The 20604-nt window shown below is 40.4% G+C and overlaps 1 protein-coding gene across 2 annotated transcripts in view; it reads left to right on the top strand.

Moving 5' to 3' along the window:
* The first annotated feature begins 1420 nt into the window (after window positions 1-1420).
* ATP8A1 (ATPase phospholipid transporting 8A1) overlaps window positions 1421-20604 on the top strand; it is a 99878-nt gene continuing 80694 nt past the window's right edge. For both annotated transcript variants that reach the window (XM_044417876.1, XM_044417875.1), the window contains exons 1-2: window positions 1421-1758; window positions 15068-15182. In XM_044417876.1, coding sequence (XP_044273811.1) covers window positions 1710-1758; window positions 15068-15182 — 164 coding nt within the window. In that variant the 5' untranslated portion in view covers window positions 1421-1709. The remainder of the gene's footprint in view (window positions 1759-15067; window positions 15183-20604) is intronic.

Raw genomic sequence — 20604 nt, 5'->3', positions numbered from 1 at the left:
ATAAGCTGAAAGGAAAAATTGTACAGGAGATGTAACAGTTCCTGAAGAGCAGATTTCTAAAAGTAGTATAATAAGCAGTTCTAATGAGAAAAAACATGGGAGATATATTAAATACAGCCGTATCTAAAATCAATAGTGACAAAAACAGTGCACAAAACGTTTAATGAAGAGCTGAAAATAAAAAGAACATTTTTTAAAAGGAGAAGGAAGAAGATAACGGAAGGAAAATGGGTCGTAAGAACTGTATATGTAAGAATATACACACGAGTTGCTCTGATGGTGAAATATCCTAAAACAAACAAAAAGGGGCTGTTGGAGCATGTCTGATGACAGAAGGAAACAGCTCCACTGCTCAGTAAGGATGGTGCAGTATTACCAGTTAATGAAGGCTCTCGTTTTGACCAAAAGCCGTATTGTACTGCCTCCAATCAACATGGAGATTGTAAGCTTCTTGGGGCAGGGGTACCGTTTGGTTCTCGTTTTACTTATGACACGCTGTAAAGCGCAGTAACGGTGCTGCTGAATGATCTGTATCTTGCACTTTCCGTCTGTAACTATCCGAGGAAGAAATTTGGACCTGACTGGAAGGACGCCAGCAGCAGGAATTGCAAATGACAGGCTATTGACTGAACGATTTGTTTGCTTCTTCATTTTCTTGTCATCAAATGCGTGAAAGTGGATTAAACGCCGGCTTGCGTTTCAGCAGCAAGCAGACAACTACCCTAGGGGAAGCCCTTTCTGTAGAGCTACAGGTACAAAGCCGCAGTGTCAGGAAATGGGCTAGACTTGTGCTCAAGTGCGAAGATCTGTGAGGCAACATAGCTGCATGAAAGCGGCCGTCGCCCACAAACTCTCTGCCACACCAAATGCGCCTGGGGCCGCCCCATGGAGAGCTTGGCCAGCAGCACTAGCTGCAACCCGCATGCATGGCACGCAGCCCCCGCCTGTCTCTCCCTCCTTCCCCCGCCCCGCCTGATTCAAGACAATTCCTTTTTCTTTCTCCTACTGTGAGGCAATGCCCGCCCAGAACGTGGGCTGTTCCATTATTTTCCAGATAGAAAAGACAACGTTTGCGGCTGGGAAGAGGATACAAAAGTTATGTGAAAAGACAGCCCGTCCATTTCATTGACTGTATTCCCCAGTTAAAAAAGGGGGGGAAAGGAGCTCCAGAAAGGACTCAGGGCTGGTGGGGCGGGGCGGTCTGAGAAGAACAGGTGCCTGGCGAGGACTGCGGTGTTTCGAGGAGGATTCAGTTGGTACGCTCCAGGGTGGCTGAGGTGGGGGCTGTGAGGGAGGGAGGGAGGGCGAGGGAGGAGCGGCGGAGCGCGCGAGTCACAAGGCTAAGCGCTCGCGCGCCGCCCGTCAGTTGGCCCAAGCGGCGGGAGCAGGAAAGGCAGCCGCGCGCCCGGCTCGCGAGCTGGAGGTCTCGCGTCTGCAGCAGTGTCTCTCGGGAGCGACTTCCCCCGGCTGTTGCTTCTTTCCCGCCCCGAAGTGTTTTGCCGCCTGCCTTTCTCTTTCCGAGGGGGCGCAGGACAGGGCGGGGAAGAGCTGCGCGCGGCGGGGAGTCGTGCGGCGCAGCCGGCTCGGGGTTGAGCAGCGACGCTTCGTCTGGGCGGCATCGGAGGCGAAGCAGGAGAAGGCGGCGGCGGCGGCGACAAGGCGCAGGTGGATTCGCCCGCTGCCGGCCGTCCCCCGGCGGCTGAGGCGATATGCCCGCGGTGCAGAAAACCGTGTCGGAGCTGCGGTTCAGGGCGGAGGGTGAGTGGGGCGTCGAGGGCGGAGAGGGGCCGGAGAGCCGCACGGGTATTCTGTGCGAGGAGAAAAGGGCGAGACTTGGTGGCCGCCGCCTCTGGCTTATGGGAAATGGATTCCCAGGCGCAGAATCCCGAGTCACTAGTCGCACGCCCACTTTCCCTTCTTCCGCCCCCCTTTGGAGATTGGGTTTTCTGACGGAGACGCTCCGGCTTCCTCTCGCCGCCTTCGTCATCTTGTCAATGAGCAGCGCCTGGCTGGACGGGCATTCAGCCAGCAAAAGACCCTCACCTGCGCCCTCCGGTGTTTCTTTCTCTGGCCTCCCCCAGCTCTTGGCCGTCGGAACAGTGCTTTGAGCGTACTGGGGGTGGGGTGCAGATGGGGGCGTGGAGGGCCCTCCTCTCAGACCCTCATTCAGACGTTCATTTCCAGGTCACGCTTCATCCACCTGTGCTAACAGCACCCACTTGATTTCGAGGGACCCATTCCCAGGCATTCTTTTCACCATGACTTTTCTCTCAGACGGTACCTCTGCATTTCACTTGGTTATATCCCCCCTCCCCGTCACACACACTGTAACAAAATAGTCAGCATACCTGGCACAGTGGAAGCAGGTACTCCACAGTGGCTCATGCCTTCTGGACTCTTTAAATTGCTTATTTAGCTCTACAGTGTTCACTGTTTGTAACATACTTTCTGGTATTCAAGGAAACATAGTTAATGTGTGTATTCATAGGAATAACAAAATCATACACAGAGAATGAAATTGGTGGTCCTAAACCTGGTAGCCTGGCATTGAAATGGGAATAGCATAGATAACTTAGGAAGAAAAAATTATTCATCAATATTTGCTTTTATAAAGGAAAATGGAAAAAGAAACCAAAGTGGCTCAGGGTGCTCATTGTTTTCAGTGATCATGAAATGTTAGCAGTGGCTAACATAAGGGGAGAGGTTGGCCTACTCATGCCCAGTTTATAGTGTATTGGAAAGGTAGATTAGATTAACAGGATGTGTAAATCACAAAACACATCATGCAACTCTAATGTGACTTTCCCCCCTCCTGGCTTCCTCTGGGCTCTGAGATTTTAGAAATTAAGGGAGGGCAGGGAGGAGGATTTATGTGATTTGAGGGAAAGCCACCCAAGGTTTCTTTCAGCAGGGGGAGGGGCAAAATCCAATAACACTCTGGAAGTGGAAATAAACCTGGAAATATGCATTGTGAGGCCAAATTTCTGAATGCCAAATTGTTTTGTTCCATGCTTCCAAACAGCATAGAGAGTAGGCTAGAAAACAATCCCTTCCCTTGCTGTATCACTAAGATTTGTGTAGCGGCCTGCTTATCTAACCCCGGATGTCGGCAGTCAGTGTTTAAAGACAATTAGGATACAGGACTAGACAGCTGAGGCTCAGGACTACTAGATGAGTAGGAAGCTTTGCATGTACCTGCAAAGCTCAGCAGTGTCATGATACTGCACTGTGGGAGAACTTCCCAATCATTTATCCTCCCATAAATATAATTAAAACTCATTGTCTGTTCCAAGACATACAAATACTGCCACCACTCCAATTCAGATGTAATTTAGACTGAAAATTGTTGTTTTGGAAGGGTTTTAAAAAGTATATTTTTCTAAACTTTGTAGTGGGAAAGACCAAGCATCAATAACTCAAGTAGTGTTTATTAACAAATTATTATTATTATTATTATTATTATTATTATTATTATTATAACATTTCTATGCCGCCCCTTGCCGAAGCCTCGGGGCGGCTTACAAATAAGATATTGATACTTGTAAGTTAAAGTAATTTTTGTTTTTATTTTGGTCTGTGTCCTTACTGAAATAGACACAGTGCTTACAACTTTGTTATATTATGTGATTACAAACAAAGATATTGCAATAAAGTGTTGAACATTAATAGTTTAAGATCTGTTTAGGATTCACAAAGAGCTTGTAATAATAAATAGATAATGAAGCAGTTCATGAAAGTAGTAGTATAATGTAGGTTTGCTAGGCTTTCTGTTAAACTAATATATTTTTTGGTATTTATGTGAATATCCATTTCTGCAGCAGACCTATTAATGGCTTTATATTACAAAGGTACTGTCCCTAAATTCATAACTGGTTGGAGAAGTGGGTAGAATTACTTGCAAAGGAACAACTGTAAAAGAGTAAGGCTCTTTCATTTTTGTGACTGCAATTGGATACTAGATCTATGAAATCAATTTAAATAATTTTATATTAGTTTTTATTTAGCTAGTCAATAATAACAGGAAAATCAGCTCTTTGTTAAACACAACCATGCACATTAGTTTGAGTTCGCTGTTTTAAAAAAGCTATTCAGGATGTGTTAGTAATAATTTATCACTCTTCTTGAGAAATGAAGCTGATGGACTTTGTTTTATCTTGCTCTGATCAGTCAGCAACATCAGAAGGAATGCATAAGAAACTGTGTCCTGAAAAGGAGCATATAAGTTTATCCCATTCAGATCCAAGGATGATTACAGACATAGCAACTCAGCAGATTTTTCCTCCCAAATGGTCAAAACTGAGTATTTTCCTATGGTAAAAGCGTACTGTAGTGATGTTGCAGCCATGTGAACAAAATGCTTACTCTGTAAGAAACAGAATTTATCGGAATGTTAGTCTTCCTAAAAATTATATACTGTCTCCAGTCCTTGAATAAACCATCATAAGTATCTGTGATGCATCTGATCCCCAGATAAAGACAATGTACTGTGAGAATGGAGTAGAAGGCATTGGAATGTAGTAACAGTGTTAGGAAAACTTCATAAATATCAATTATATGTGTTTTGCTTGTAATACTGAAAATTATTTCTAAAACAAAATTCTAACCAGTAAGTATGGCGTGTGCGTGTGAATGTGTGTGGGCTAATAAGGTGCTCAGGAAAACATTTTCAAGGCCTTAATGTCTTCTAATTTCTGCTGCATACAGTATTCAGGGTAGAACGTTTTTCTCCTGAACTGACAGTTTTAAGGAAAGAAATTAGTTTTCAATTACTTACTTTAGCTGAAATGAACTCTAAAAATATTGAGTGTCAAGTTATTTAAATCTGATGGCAATTGATTGATTGATTGATTGATTCCTTATGAATTTATTTTTAATTTCTTACAAATATACCGCTTTCATTTTGGAATAATAACATGGTACTTGTGAACAGTACACTGAAAATACTTTCTACAGCATTTGTACACAAACTTCAAGAACAGAATAATAGAGTATTATCAACACATTATTGATCAGTTCTTTATTATTCTGAACCTGCGTGGAGGCATCACTGAAATCAGGATTGCAGAATTCCTTCACCATATTATTAATATAAATGATAAAAAGAAAAGGACTAACAGAAAACCTTATTTAAACTCTAGTGGTTTCTGTTTTATGGGACAGAAGTTTATATATGCCCAAGTCCTGAATTTTCATTGGTTCATAAAGTTCTTACTGACATTATGTAACATTATTATCAATAATGATCTCCTTCAACCTAATTGGAAACAATAGTTCTCTATTTAAAACATCAAAAGTTGTTTTAAGAACTTCACAAATCCCTGGTTTATATTTTTAGAATAATATTTATTCTTTTTCATTAATAAACAAAACATTTTCCAAGTTGAAAAAGTTATTTTTAAAAATGTTATAAAGAGCAATGCAATATTCTTTAATTTAGTTATGTTTTGCTTTGTCTATAATGCTTGTTGGCCTCCGTGAGCACCATTTCTTAATGGAAAGAGCATAAATCAAAGTAAAAAATGCAAAAGATCCAGGAGTGTCCTTTGACCTGTACAATATTATGAAGCAAAGTACACAAACAGAAAAAGTATGAGGTGCAGTTCTTGCAGGCTTTATTCATTTTTAGTACTTTACTACATGTAAAAAATACATACAAGATTAGCAAATGCAGGGGGTGGCTGAAGCCTAGCCTTCTCACTGACATATTATTATATATGTAAAAGAAATTGGTTTTCTTTTTAATATAAACCTGCTGTTTGAAATTTTATAGTTCAGGAACAGTTACTAAGCATAACTGTTGCCTGTTGCTACAATCTCACTGGACACATATGTAACACCTTTTGTGTTTGGAACCTTCAGAATGCTGTGATCATGTTGATGTGCTGTTTAGTGGCACAGTGAAGCAGGGCAGAATTAAAATTGTGCTTCTTGCCCACTATAATTAATAGATATAACTGCAACTTTTTGAAGAGAGCTTTGTGTGTAGAAAAAGGAAAACCCATGTCCAGTACCTACTTGCATACACAGTTCTCATGCAGCTAGGAATACAAATGCAGAACCTTGTTTGCTTGCATTTCTTTAGCTGGATTGGGGCTTATGAGTCTTCCTTTTGAAATTTTACTCTGTAATTAATTGTAACTCAATAGTATGACAAGTGTTTATAGCATGTGTGTGTGAGCGTGCATGTGCGTAAACATTCTGGTCTCTGTACACACAACTTCTAACTAATCTTTGCTAAATACATGCTTCATTATTTCAAAGTATCATTGAAATAATTCTTACAGATCTAAAGACAGGAAAAGAATGAGCTGATGCTGAATGTGAGGACATTACTTTGATAAATAACTTATGGAAAGAGTGATACAGATATAATTAACAACTTTTATCCACTTCTGATACTGTTCAGAATAAGATAACAGAATAAGGTTAGGTAGCTTAAAGAGCCAGGTAAATCAATACCTTGAGAAAATATCCTGTGTTCTTGAGCTAGGATTCTCAGCATTCATGTGTGAATGTTGGCAGTCATCACATTTCCAACATTCGTTGTACTACCAGCAAGTCAGAAGGGTCAAATAATACAATATCATGTAACCACCACTGTTCACTCACCTAAAGGATTACAAGTCCTTTTTATTCATAAATAGAGGCACTGCAATCATTATTTGAAGAATGATTAAGAAATCTGGTTTCAAAAATACTTTTTGAAGCAGCTAAATCCTATACTCAACAAACTAAGTTTATCAAATAATCTCCACATTGTCAAGAAATCAGATTTTCATTATAGAAGAAGCTAGCAGGTTGCTTAGAATATCATAAAATATCAATTCTTTAATCGCTTTATTTTTCTTCATTTATTGTTAGAAAAAACAATTGTTTTCCAAAATTCAGTTCATTAATAAAATAAAGATGTAGGATAATAAAAGAAGGATGACCAATATTTCTGTATAAATTCCATTCAAATCTAACTAATAGGAGAACATTGCTTTGGATGCAATTGTTGTTATGTGCCATCATAGCTTATGGTGTCCCTATGAGTGAATGAATGTCCTTCAAAATGTCCTGCCCTTGACAACCCTGCTAAGCAATGATAGACTCAAGGCTATGGCTTCCTTTATGGAATAGAATCATTTAGTCTTCCACTTCTTCTACCTTCAACTTTCCCTAGCATTACTGTCTTATGAGGTTTATGCAGTATGGCAGCCTCAGTTTCATCATTTTTGTTTTCAGAGAGAGTTCTGGTTTGATTTGATCAAGGACCCACTTGTTTGACTTTCTGTTAATCCAGATCCACAGACCTGTCTTGCAGTTGGAACTAGAATCACTTTTCTTCTTGTCAGCTTTGTTTGCTGTCCTGCTTTCACATCCATACATTGTGATTGGGAATACACTAGTGCAGATGACCTTGGCCTTGGTATCCAGTGAAATGTTGTTAGAGTTGATGTCTTTTCTAGTTCCTTTACTGCTGTCCTTCCAACTTTCAGTTTCTCAGCTGCAGTCTCCATTTGACTCATTGACTGAACCAAGGTTTTGTGTTCAGCTAAGCCATGCAGGAATAGTCTCTCTGTATCATAGTAGGGAATATGCAGTTCATGAGCTAGGTACTGTCCCTGTTACTCCCATAGCTGCTTCCCTTATTCCAAGGGAGGAAAATAGGGAAAAAATGAGACCACAGAGTATGGCAAAGGTCAAATTTAGCTAAGTTTGATACTCTTGGGATTCCATTGTTGCTTTAAACAATTTTTAAGCATTTTTGGGTCACCCAGTAGACCATGATCCACAGCAAAGGGATGTTACCAAAGTAAAATGGACCCAAGATCCCCCAAAGTTACCCACTTCTGCTGTACATGTAAATAATACAATTATTCCCTAATAATTTTTACTGTTTTTTCTGCCTTTGTATTTACATAATCTGAATTTTCAGTTGCTAAATATTACAGCAGAATGAATCTTTCTAGTATATTAGAAACATTCTTAATTTATTGATTAACAGTGGTGGTAATGTCTTGGAAAGAAGAAATTTTCAAATATTCAATCAGTTTGCTTAGATGCCTTAGTTGTTTCTTGATGTCGCGTAGTTCTTTTCTTAAAATAGCTCAGTTAAGAAGAACTTCAGTGAACCAAACTGGTGCTTAGAGTGAAAGTTGCTGGTGAGTCTCATAACTTTCCATAAAGCAGAATTGAGATGTACTCAATCTGTACTTTCTACATATTCAGAGGTTCTGTACTTATAACTAACTTTTCTAGAACTGGATCATGGTTTAGAAAACCAGTTATGAACTTATGCTCTGCTGGCATTTCTTGTGATCTAAATCCCACACAGAGGGTGCCATTGCAATGTAGTTGAGTGTTGAGCATATGTCTTTATTTGCATTCATTTATTTATTTAGTAGAGTCATACCCCACTTTCAAGATATCAGAATATCTTACAACCTTTATAAAATGCACGGATACTTTTAAAAACCCATAAATTTTAAAATCAAAATGATCTCAGCTGGAGCAGGCATCTAATGCTATATTTGCTGCGCTTTCATGTTCCCCTGGAATCCTCCTCAAGGACAGTTAGAGTTAAATGAACATGCAGTGGAAATAGCTACAGTTTTGCTGGAGTACATTTTGAGACCTACTGCATAAGCCTCTCTTTCTTTTCTAGACTCCTTGTCACAGGGAAGTTAGTACAATATCGCCCCATGGTGGTGAGGGAGATAGTTCTGCTGCAACAACTGCATAATGAGATATTCCACAACATCTGTCTCAAAGCATTTGTTTAGAATGCAGTTTCATAATTACAATTATGAAATGGCTTCAGCATATTTTTAGAGTGGGTATTTGAACTTGGATCCTTCCTGTCCTAGTCTGACAGTATGCCATGCTAGGTTGGTCATATGTCCTTTGTTTGAAAGAATGTCCCATCCAAAGAAGAATAAAAAGGGTGAAAGAGTAGGGATCCTGAAGATGCCCATCAACAGCAGACCTTGCCAAAGTGTTCTCTGTTTCCATTTGAATTATAATAATAGAATGTCTACATTACCATGTATGGATGTTAATTATAAACACAAATTTTATGTAATCTTTGCCTGCTTTTCTCTTCATTTTGGTTCTGCTTTTCCTCACTTTTGTCAATGCTTAAATGGCCACCCTAACAACACTCTTGGTTTTTTTTCTAATACACAAGCAGTATCAGTGTTAGTGAAATGGGCAATTTGAAAAAAGGAAGAACCAACAGACTGAATTTATTTTGAGCAAAGTAATTGGATAGATTTCTCACTTCTTAAGAGTTTGTTTGTGAATTCTGGTGTAGGTGACTCTGACTTTATAAACTGTAACTGTTCAATAATAATAGACAGTTATATAGTTGCAGAGAACTTGGAAGAACATTAGCTAAAAGTGTATCCTGATGGAGTAAGTATTGCTGGGAACACCACAAATTATTTAAAATTTAACATGCATTTTCCTTTTGCATTTTTATAAAAAAAGCCTGAAAATTGCTAGACTTATATATAATCCAGCAAACCATTTGGAGGTCTTGTTGCTAGCACTGTATTCTTGCCAATTTTAAGTCATTTTTGAAAATCCAAATATTTAGATTTCATCTGGTTTTATTAAATATATGAAAAGTGTCATTTATTCATAACATCATGATCTGGACATTTCCTAAGTCAGAACCATAGAATCATAGAATAGTAGAGTTAGAAGGGGCCAGAGGGCCGTCAGGTTCAACCCCCTGCTCAGTACATAACTCCAAGTTAAACCATCCCTCTCAGATGGCTGTCCAGTTGTATCTTGAATGCCTCTAGTGTGGGAAAGCCCACAATCTCCCTAGGTAATTGGTTCCATTCCCACCTGCTGTAACAGTGAGGATTTTTTTCCCCTGACATCTAGCTAGAATCTAGCTTCCTGCAACTTGAGTCCATTATTCTGTGTCCTGCACTCTGGGATGATTGAGAAGAGATCCTGCCCTTTCTCTTTGTGAGAACTTTTCAAATACTTGAGGAGTACTATCTTATCTCCTCTCAGACTTCTCAAGGCTAAACATGGTCAGTTCTTTAAATCTCTCCTTATAGGACTTTGCTTCCAGTCCCTGGATCATCTTTGTCGCCTTCAGGTGAACCCTTTCCAGCTTTTCTGCATCTTTCTTAAATGTACTCCAGATGAAGTCTAGCCAGTGCTGAGTAAAGAACTAGTACTTCACCTGAATTGGAAGCGATACTTCTATTCATGCAGCCTAAAATAGCATATACCCTTTTTGCAGCCTCATCACATTGTTGGCTTATATTCAGCTTGTGATATGCAACAATTCCAAGATCTTTCTCACTTGCAGTATTATTGAGTGTATCCCCCATCTTGTAACAATGCATTTAGTTTCTTTTTCCTAGGTGCACACCTTGACTTTTGTCCCTATTAAATGTCATTCTGTTGCTACCAGCCCAGCTCTCCAATCTGTCAAGATCACCTTGAATCTTCTGTCTTCCAGCATATTAGTTATCCCACTCAGTTTTGTATCATCTGTAAATCTGATAATTGTCCTCTGCACTTCCTCATCCAAATCCTTAATATGAATATTGAAGAGCACTGGGCCCAGGACTGAATCATGTGGTACCTCACTTGCTAGCTCTCCCCAGTTTGAGAAGGTGCCATTGATGAGCACTTTTTGAATCCAATTCTGTAGCCAGCTGTGGTTCAATCTGATAGTTGTTTCATCTAGTCAACTTCTTTATTAGTTTGCTAATCAGGATATCATGGGGCACTTTGTCAAAAAGCTTTGCTAAAGTCAAGATAGATTATGTGTACAGCATTTCCACAGTCCATCAGGGAGGTTACCTAATCAAAAAATGAAAGCAGCTTAGTCTGGCAGGATTTATTTTTGAGGAATCCATGTTGGCTTCTAGTAATCATTGCATTTTTTTTCAAGGTGTTTGCAGATTGACTGCTTTATAATCTGCTCCAGAATTTTCCCAGGGATTGATGTCAGACTGACTGGTTTATAGTTTCCAAGTTCTTTTTTGCCTTTCTTGAGGATAGGGACAACATTAGCCCCTCTGCAGTCATCTAGCACTTCCCCTGCCCTCCATGCTTTCTCAAAAATAATAAATAGTGGTTTTGAGCATTCTTCCACCAGCTTCTTTATTACTCTAAGATTAAGTTCATTGGGACCTGGGTGTTTGAACTTGTTCAGCCCAGTTAGATTGTTCTTGACCATTTATCTGCCTATCTTGAGCTGCCATTCTGCTCCTTCAGCTTGTACTTCTCATCAGGAAGGTCATAGATCTTTCAGGAAAAGACTGAGTCAAAGTAGGAATTGAGTACTTCTGCCTTTTTGTTGTTGTCTGGTACTGTTTTGGTTTTGTTTTGTTTTGTTGGGGGGTTTTTTTGCCATCCACATTGAGTAGTTGAACCTCCCCCACCCCCATTTCTTTCCTCTCTCTTTTACTTTGGACATAGCTGAAGAAGACTTTCTTTTTTGCGCCTAGCATTCTTCATTAGCCTCAGTTCATTCCTAGCTTTAGCCTTCGTGATGTCATCCCTGAAATTCCATGCTACCTACATGTATTCTTCTGTTGTAGCGTGGCCTTCTTCCACTTCCTATACATGTCTTTTTTTTTCTTTTTCTTTTTTTCTTTTTTCTTTCTTTTTTGAGATCATCTCTTAAGCTCTTTGTGACACCGCATGGGTATCTTCTGCTTTTCTTCTAACCCTTTTCATTGTTCAAATTGTTTGTAATTGTGCCTTTAGAATTTCCTTTTTAATTTTTTTCCATCCATCTTGGACTCATTTTCTTATTAGAGTCATTTGCCATGAGACTTTACTTATCATTATTCTGAACTTATTAAATTGGCTTTCCTAAAATCTAGGACACATGTTTGTCTATATTTGACTTTTGCTTAATTTAAAATTAAGTATATAAGGGTAAGTATGGGATGGTCACTTTCACCCAGAGTTCCAGTAACTGCCACATTTTCCACTAGGTCTTCCCTGTTGGATAGTATCAGGTCAAGGGTAGCTTCCTTCCTTCCTTCCTTCCTTCCTCCACTCTTTGTTGAAGAAAGGTATCAGCAACACATGTTAGGAATCTCTTGGAGAAGCTGTGTTTGGCAGAATTTGTCTCCCAACAGATATCAGAGAAATTGAAGATCCCCATAATGACATCATGCCTCTTTGAAACACTGGGAGTTTGCTTTTCAAAAGTTTCATCCTCATATTCCCCTTGACTGGTTGGTAATAGTCTCCAACCACTGTGTTCTTTTTATCCCTTACTCCATTTATATTAATCTATATGCTCTCAACTGGGGTACTAATCTTGTTCTACTGTATTTCTGTGCAGAGGTATGTACTATAGTGTGACTCCAGCTTTCTGTTCTTTCTGTTCTTTTAGAATAGGTTGTATCCAGTGCTTTTTTTGTCATAGAACGCACAGGAATTCCCGGCACCTTTTTTCAACAGATTTTCCAAGTTTTAAAAGTAACTTTTGAAAATTTTATGTTTGGTCCACATGGATTTGAATCACCTTGTCGAGCATAGCAGGTCGGCGGCAAAATCATTAAAACGGTGCATGCAGGCTGCTTGTGTGTCGAGTCTGATGCATGCGTACTTTGTCTGTGCTGGTTGTGATGCTGCTCGGCTTGTGGTGCTGCTCGGCTTGTGATTGGTCGTGTGGTCGCGCGCTGAGTGCTTACTGCGTGTGGCAACCATTATGTTTCGTTACGCAACTGACGTGTGTGAGTGTGTATACAGTGATTGACTACCTGCGAAAGGTAAATAATTTCATGAGTTCCGGCACCATTTTTCTTACAAAAAAAGCACTGGTTGTATCCTTCAGTTGTTGAATTCCTGTCCAAGTTTCAGTTAAACGTATCAGGTCATATTCACTGTCCTGTATTAATAGTTCAAGTTCATGCTGTTCATTTCTCATATTCCAGGCATTAGCATATAGACATGGAAGTCCATGTGCTTTATACTTGAGCTTTCTTCCTACATTTTTGGAAGACTATTATGGGACACGGTTAGAGCTGCTTTCTGTGCTGTGGTGCATAAGCCTTTGTCTGTTATGCCCAGGTGTATTGTCCCATGCTACTATAATTTGTATACCTTTAGTTTTCCTTTATTCCAATGTTCCTCCTAACAACCATGTTATAATGTATCTCATTAATATGCACAGAAGCCTTTGTGTATGCACAACGTCTTTAGCCAGATATGCTTTGTCAGTTATAATGCACTGGTGGGTGGGCTTGTTTTTAGATCAAATTGAGTGCAAGGCAAATTGCAGTGAAACCTGCCTCTCCACCTTATATCACTGTACTTGGTTCTTTAAGTAGATTTCCTCCATACTGACTTGCTTTTGGCACTAAAGTTGAGAAGTAAATTAGTGTAGTGAGTGTAGAGTGATAAGACAGAAGCACTAAGCCAGATTTTTCTCCCTATGTGTGCTTATTTTGAAATAAAAGCAAATCCTGTCTCTATTTTATAGCGCAGCAGGCAATTCCAAATGCATACACATGTAGATTCATGCACACATGCATATCTGAATTGATCATTAGAAGAAGAGGTCTCCATATATAAAGGAATAGACAAGTGCAGCTGTTCATTTCTTTGAAATAAATGACACAGCCTTTGTGGAAGCAAGAACTTGAAGTATATATATGCATAGTAAATGTCTGGATTAGAACAGATATTTATTGAATGCAGGCTGAATGCTTTTCATTCCACATAAGTTATGGATCGTTAAAAAGTAAATATGGTTTGGGACTGCTTCAATTAGTGTTAAGCCTGGCATTCTGAAGACAAGCAGACAGGCATGCTTGCATATGCTGTACAAGGGCAGTTCAGTCTGTGTCTAAGAAACATCTTGGGAAGCCAGCAGCTTATATTCCTTCTGAATAAAATAGCCTTGTAAATAAGCCCACAAAAGTTTGTTGTTGTTATGTGCCTTCAAGTCATCTCTGACTTATGGTGACCTTATGAATGAAAGTTCTCCAGATTATCCTATTCAGGACAGCCCAGTTCAGCTCTTGTAAATTCCAGTCTGTGGCTTTATTTATGGAGTTAATCCATAGCATATTTGGTCTTCTTTTTCTTCTTCAGCATTTGACTTTCCCTGACATAATTGTCTTCTCTAGGATGTTCTGCCTTTTCACAATGTGCCCAAACTACAACAGCCTTAACTTTGTCAGTTTTGCTTCTAGGGAAAGCTCTGGCTTGATCAAGGACCCATTTGTTCATCTTTCTGTTAGGCCAAAGTATTATAGCACCATGTTTTAAATATATCAATTTTCTTCCTATCAGGAAGAAAAATCACCACTTGATGATCTTTTCCAGTTCCCTCATTGCTGCCCCTCCAATTTTCAGTCTTTAAATTTCTTGGCTACAGTCTCTGAATTAATGACTGAGCCAAGGTATATAATTTTTTTCACAATTTCAGTTTCTTCATCTTTAACAGAAAAGTTAATTCCATACTCTCATGGTTTCTGTTTTCTTAATACAGTGGTATATTGGTTGACGAACGCCTCAGTTCACAACCAAATCGGGTCACGAACAGAAATTTCAGAAAAATATTGCCTCAGGTTGTGAACTCTGCATCGGGTGACAATTGCAATTGCGCCTGTCTTCCCTGCATGGCTGCAATCATGGTCGTGTTCGGGGGGGGGGGGGGGTGGGGGGGGGGGGGGGGGGGGGGGGGGTTGGCTGCGATCGTGCTGGGGGGTGGGGAGATGGCCACAGTCGCACTCATGTAGGGAAGACGGGCGTGATCGCGGTCGTGCTCAGGGAGGAGATGACCACAATCGTGCTCGGGGGCTTGGGGAGATGGTCGCGAATGCAGTCGCACTCATGCAGGGAAGACGGGTGTGGTCGTGGTCTGGGGGGAGATGGCACAGTCTTTGCTGCTCTTTGTCACTTTGTTGCTCTTTTCACTTTGTTTCACATTTTTGTGATTTTAAAAAATGGTTACAGAACCTTATTTACATTGAACCTTATGGGGAAATTTGACTTGGCTCACGACCAATTTGGGTCATGACCAGAGTCGTGGAACAGATTAAGTTCATGAGCCAAGGTATTTTATTCTCATATTTTACAGGATATGAGAAGACAGATGATGTTTCAGAGAAGACATCGCTTGCTGATCAGGAGGAAGTGAGAACTATTTTTATCAATCAACCGCAATTCTCTAAATTTTGTAACAATCATGTCAGGTATTTATAACTAACTTTTTATAACTAATTTATATATTCCTTCAATATATTCTTATACTTAATTTTTACAATGTGAAAATTAGGAAAGTAATGTCCTATAGCAAGCAAAGTATGGCAGGAATTAAGTATTCAAGGAAGCAACTAATTCTCTCTTCTTGTGGATTTGTGAAAAGAGTTTTGCATTGTTCAGTAGTGGGCATTAAACCTTAAGGTCTGAAAGAACATTTGTGTTACATTTTGAAATTTCTGAATGTTGAACATTTTTAGGCACGATTGTAAAAACGTTGAGTTTGACATTTGTTGGTTGACATGTCTTGATCTTTTTTTAATTAAAGGAACCACTACTCAACATTTCCTAATTTCCTGAAGGAATGTCTCCTTCCTTATATGCCCTCACACCCCTTAAGATCTATGGGAGAAGCCCTACTCCGTGAACCCTCTCTAGGAGAGGTAAAAAGGTCATCAACTCGGAGTAGGGCCTTCTCTGCTGTGGCGCCCAGACTCTGGAATGTACTCCCCAGAGATGTACACCTGGCGCCAAGTTTATACTCTTTTCGGTGCCAGGCCAAAACCTTTTTATTTAAACAGTATTTTAAACTCTAATAGTTTTTAAGTTTAGTTGCTCTGTTTGGTTTATTGTTTTGTTCTGTTTTATTATTGAAATTGTTGTTTTAATTGTCCTTTTAAATATTGTAAGCCATCTTGAGATCTTGTATAATAGGACATCATACAAAAGCTTTTAATAAATAAATAAATAAATAAATAAATAAATTGCATTTATCTGGTATGCCTAGCATCGCCATGTTAAAGTCCTAAAAATGTTTGTGGGCATCTTCCCTGATTGTTATCACAATTTTCCTTTAAGATAAATAAATTGCCTCACCAAACTTTATTTTTGTGTTTCTAGTAAATTTCAGTATTAAATAAATGGGTATTTTTTGTGAAGACAGTGAAATGGACTGAATAATTGGCTGGCATCAAAGTACAACTCAGCTAGGTCTGTGTTCCCAAAACAGTTTTGGTGTTGTGTTTGATGAAGAGCAAGGTGGTATCCCAGAGGATACTGTGGAAAGGAATGAGTCTTCTCTGTGGCAGTAATGATGACAAAATGATTTTGGCTCACCATGGTTGCTTCTTTAATTTTTTTCTTTCCAAGATGGCAAAGGCCATCTGCAGAGAAGGCTTTCACTATCCCCTTAAGGAACAGACTTGAGCCATCCCTTCAAATTCCCTGAGGCACCTTAGAGGGGATGCCCATGTTTGCCTACCATTTTCTTTTCTTTTTTTTTTTTACATGCACACATGGGTGCAGAAAGATTCTTTTTTTACTTGTATCCATTGTGCCTACCCATTGTGCACAGGGTTTCTACTGCCCCCTATGCAGATTGTTCCTTTTCTTTCATCTTGCTTTTAATGGCTGGCTTGTAGAAGTGAGCCATCCATTGAAAGCGAAGGCACAAGGGAGCATTTACTGAAAGAGGCTGTCTTTTGTGAACAGCACCCTCTTTCTGAGATTAAGGTTGTTGTTGTTTTTAAACAGCACTCCTTTCTTGAATAGATTTTTCTCCTTTCATGTTTTCCCATTTTTTTCTTCATGGTGGGGGGACTTTTCTTGTTTGTCTCAAGCCTCTGTGGGTTTGAAGAAAGGTCAGACTGTTCCCCCATACACTTTTTGAAAGATGAACTGTTAAGCTCCAATTCCCTTAAAAAGGTTAGGGCATGCATTCCACATTAGTAGATTTTGAAAGCTTGCAAGAAAATATAGGTCCAGGTACTCAGAATCTACAGATACGGAATTGGTAAGGGCAGTTTATTGAAACAGATTTTGACTGGCATTCTGTAGTTGTTATACATATGCATTAATTCTTCCTACAGCATTTGACAAAATAGTTACAAACAAACTGGTTTGTGTGCTTTAGATATTGTTTTGGTACCCCTACTAGTTGAGTATTCTAGCTTTGGAATACTGCTTTAAATTATATTAAAAGGTATCAATGTGCAAAGGATCATAATATTTATATTGGTTGATATCATAAAATATCTAAGCAGTTACAGCTAACTGAATTAACAAAGAAGTTTTTCAGACATAAATACTTCATTTACTCAAATTTGAATGCAGGGTATGATAAGATTTTTATGATAAGATAATATATGATAAGATAGTATATTCTTCTATGTGGTTTCTTCATCACACAAATGGGCTCTGCCCCTGAGTGAAGCCTGTTGCCTGGAGGATTCAATAGCTAAGTGTGTTTTGGCAAAAATCCCTTCCCAACCCTGGGAATCATATAAAAGGAAAGTGCCCCTGCCATTTCCCATAGTTCTTTGAACATCTTTAGGAAGTTCTTTTTCTCTTAATGTTTTTCTTCATGTTTTTCTCTATCTTCTACTTTTAGTAATCTTTCTTAGTGTCTTTCTCTCTCTTACCTTTTTTTCCTCAGATCCCCTGTGACTTTTTCTTTAACCACTCCCTTTCTGACATCCATTTGGAGGAAAAAAGGCCTCTTTATTTTTCCCTCCCTGATCCACCTTCTTCCCAATTTTTTTTCCTCCCTTCCTTGCTTCTCTGATGGCAACAAAGGCACCATTCTGCAGACATATGTGGTGGTGCGGAGATAAGCTTCCCCGAATTGATGGGCACTCACTATGTCTTCTATGCCTATGCAAAGGGAAGGTTGTGGACCAATGTCCCTGTAGCCAGGCATTTAGGAAACAAGCCCATAAACACTCCATGTGCAGCTTTGGAACAAGGCCTTCCACATGGTTGACACTTCGGGCATCTGTAGCAGCCATCACCTCCTCTGGCTCCTGAGAAGGTGGTGAAAGTCAAAAAAGTTGGCCAAGAAGGCCAAAGAAACGAAGTCTGAAGGACTCCTTCATGAACAAGTCTGAGCAGCACCAGACTCTTTGCCCCTACTAACTCTTGGCTGGTACCAAACACCTTGGAAACAACCATGGAAGACAGTATTGTATTGGCTCCAGTGCTGGAATCCATCTTGGCCTTGGTGGTGGAGGGGGAGATCTGAGATTCTCCTCTTTCTCATCTTCCTTCATCAGCCATAGTTTCAGGGGCACTAGCTGTAGCTTCTGCAGCTCAGTGTCCTCCAGAACTGCTTGGTATTGATGACTGCAGTGAACGCTTTCACTCCTCAGTCTTAGACTAGGACAAAAGGTTGGTCTCGTGGGCTCAACAACCCTATAGGGTTTTCTATGAGTTGTGGGGCTCCTATTGCTCTGGTTACAGGCCAGTGTACTATCTGTGGGGTAAGGGCATTTTGTCAAGCTGACATTGTTACTTTGAACACCGTCTCCACCAAGATCCCACCCAACTACTTTGCTTCAAGAGTTTTACACACTCCAGGAACAAACTACCCCCAGCTCTGTGCCACATTGCTGATCAAGTCCATGCCACAGTCACAGGAACTGTGAGGGAGGCAGGTGCTCCACAAAAACACCCCCAAAATATTGGAAATGAAGATGAAGAATGGAAGAGGTAGAGGACACAGGTCAAGGTGGGATCCTGCAGAATGGAGCCAAGACAGCATGAGTTTGGGAGGAGAAATACAATGTGGAAAGCAAAAGGTAGAAGGAAAACCCACAACACAGTCCTCCCAGGAAATTTGAGGATTGGGTTTAGCTATCCAATCCAAGCACAAAACAATGGAGTATTGTAAGTTGCTTTGAGGTAAAATGTTAGCTGCTCTGCATGATCGCAAATGCATAGAATGAGAGGGCCAGCTTTAAGTGAAAGTGGCCCACCTTGCAAGGAACACCATTGGATGGAGTTAACCTGAGAGGACAGAGCAAGGAAACAGCAGGCATGTTGTTTAGCAAACTCCAGGTTTGTTCCTCCACTATCTACAGACACGGGCATACAACCCAAGCCCCTCAAGTCCAAGTGTTTGGACAGAAACCTTTAAGAGCAAATGTGTTTAACAGGATGTTTCCAAGTTCGGGGAGAGGGGGTGGAATACCTCTGTTGCACCTGCAACTATCCGAAATTCATGGGACCTAATGAACTTAGATATGTCTGAGAAGAACTGACTCTCTCTCCTGCTGATACTGACCTGATCTTACAGGAGCAGGGGAGGATCCTACACTGGAACATCAGCACCCTCCATCTAACAGCACAGAGGATCCATCCCCAGGGGACTCACAGTCATCTATCCACCAGTGATTGCATTCCACCCTAGAAATAGCCTTAACTTCAGTGACCAGGAAATCACATACAGTGAAGTGAAAAGCCTTTTCCGTCTTTGCTGACTCCCAAGTCTTCAATCACAAGAGCTGTACAACTGAACAGATCCTCCTCTACTTGGTCATGCTGCTTCAGCACAGATTGATGGCATTGTCTATTGGAGTTCACCTAGTGGCCATTTCCTCCTTCCATGACATGATGTTTGTTGACTTTTTTTTCTTCATCTAACGAATAGGCACTTCCAAAAGGGCCTAAAGAACAGTGTCCCACTTACACAATTGCTGATGCCATTTTGGAGCTTGTCCATCATCTTGCAAGATTTAATGAGGACACTGTTTGACCCCCTGGCAATGATTGATCTTCATCTTTCATGGAAGGTGGCATTTCTGGTGGTGATGCTCAAGCGAGCTCTATGCCCTGTAAATAGATCCTCCATACTTTGCCTTCTACTGGGACACGGTGGTATTGCATCCAGATCATTCCTTCCTCCTCTTTTTATTTGAACAAGGACATTTTTTTGCCAACTTTTCCCCCATATTCATCCAACACAGTGGAATCTATGCTGCATATACTGGTTCCACATAGAGTGCTGGCATTCTATTGCTCCAGAATGGAATCTTTTTGTGGAACCCCCCAGACTGTTTTATTATGGAGACAAGGCAGAGGAGCAGCCCTTTTCACCACAGAGTTTCAGTCTGAGTGGTATAGACAATTTCATTGGCCTACAAATTGTCAGGCCTGCAACTAAGAATGCTGCCAAAAGCATGCTCAACTCAAATGGGGGTGACTTCAGTATTGCATGCAATTGTCCCTCCACAAGATATGTGCAAAGCAGCAACCTGGTCAACACTATTCACCTTCACCAAGGACTTGATGTTCACTCCTGGGCTGACCGTACATTCAGGAGAGTCCTCTTATCAATACTCCAATGATGACACCAGCCATCCAGGAATGGGTAAGCTTGCCAGTTGTCCATATGTGTGATGCACAGAGGCCATGAAAAGAAAGCCAGGTTGCTTTCCAGTAACTGTCATTCTTCAAGTGGTCACCTGTGCATTCACACAGTCCATCCCCCTACCCGACTCTGAGTGCAATGAATGACTCAATAGTTTGTGCTTATGTGCCTGTCTGTTCTTTCCCTTACTGTACTGCTTAACTGAATATGAGGTCAGTCCTGCCAATCCTTCCCTCAGTCCCAAGGCCACCTCAGTTTGGAATTGAGGG

Source organism: Varanus komodoensis, unplaced genomic scaffold (assembly GCF_004798865.1).
Source record: "Varanus komodoensis strain SLA01 unplaced genomic scaffold, ASM479886v1 scaffold9, whole genome shotgun sequence".
NCBI lineage: Eukaryota > Metazoa > Chordata > Lepidosauria > Squamata > Varanidae > Varanus > Varanus komodoensis.
The sequence above is the reverse complement of the archived record's forward strand: the minus strand, read 5'-3'. Positions and strand labels throughout refer to the sequence as shown.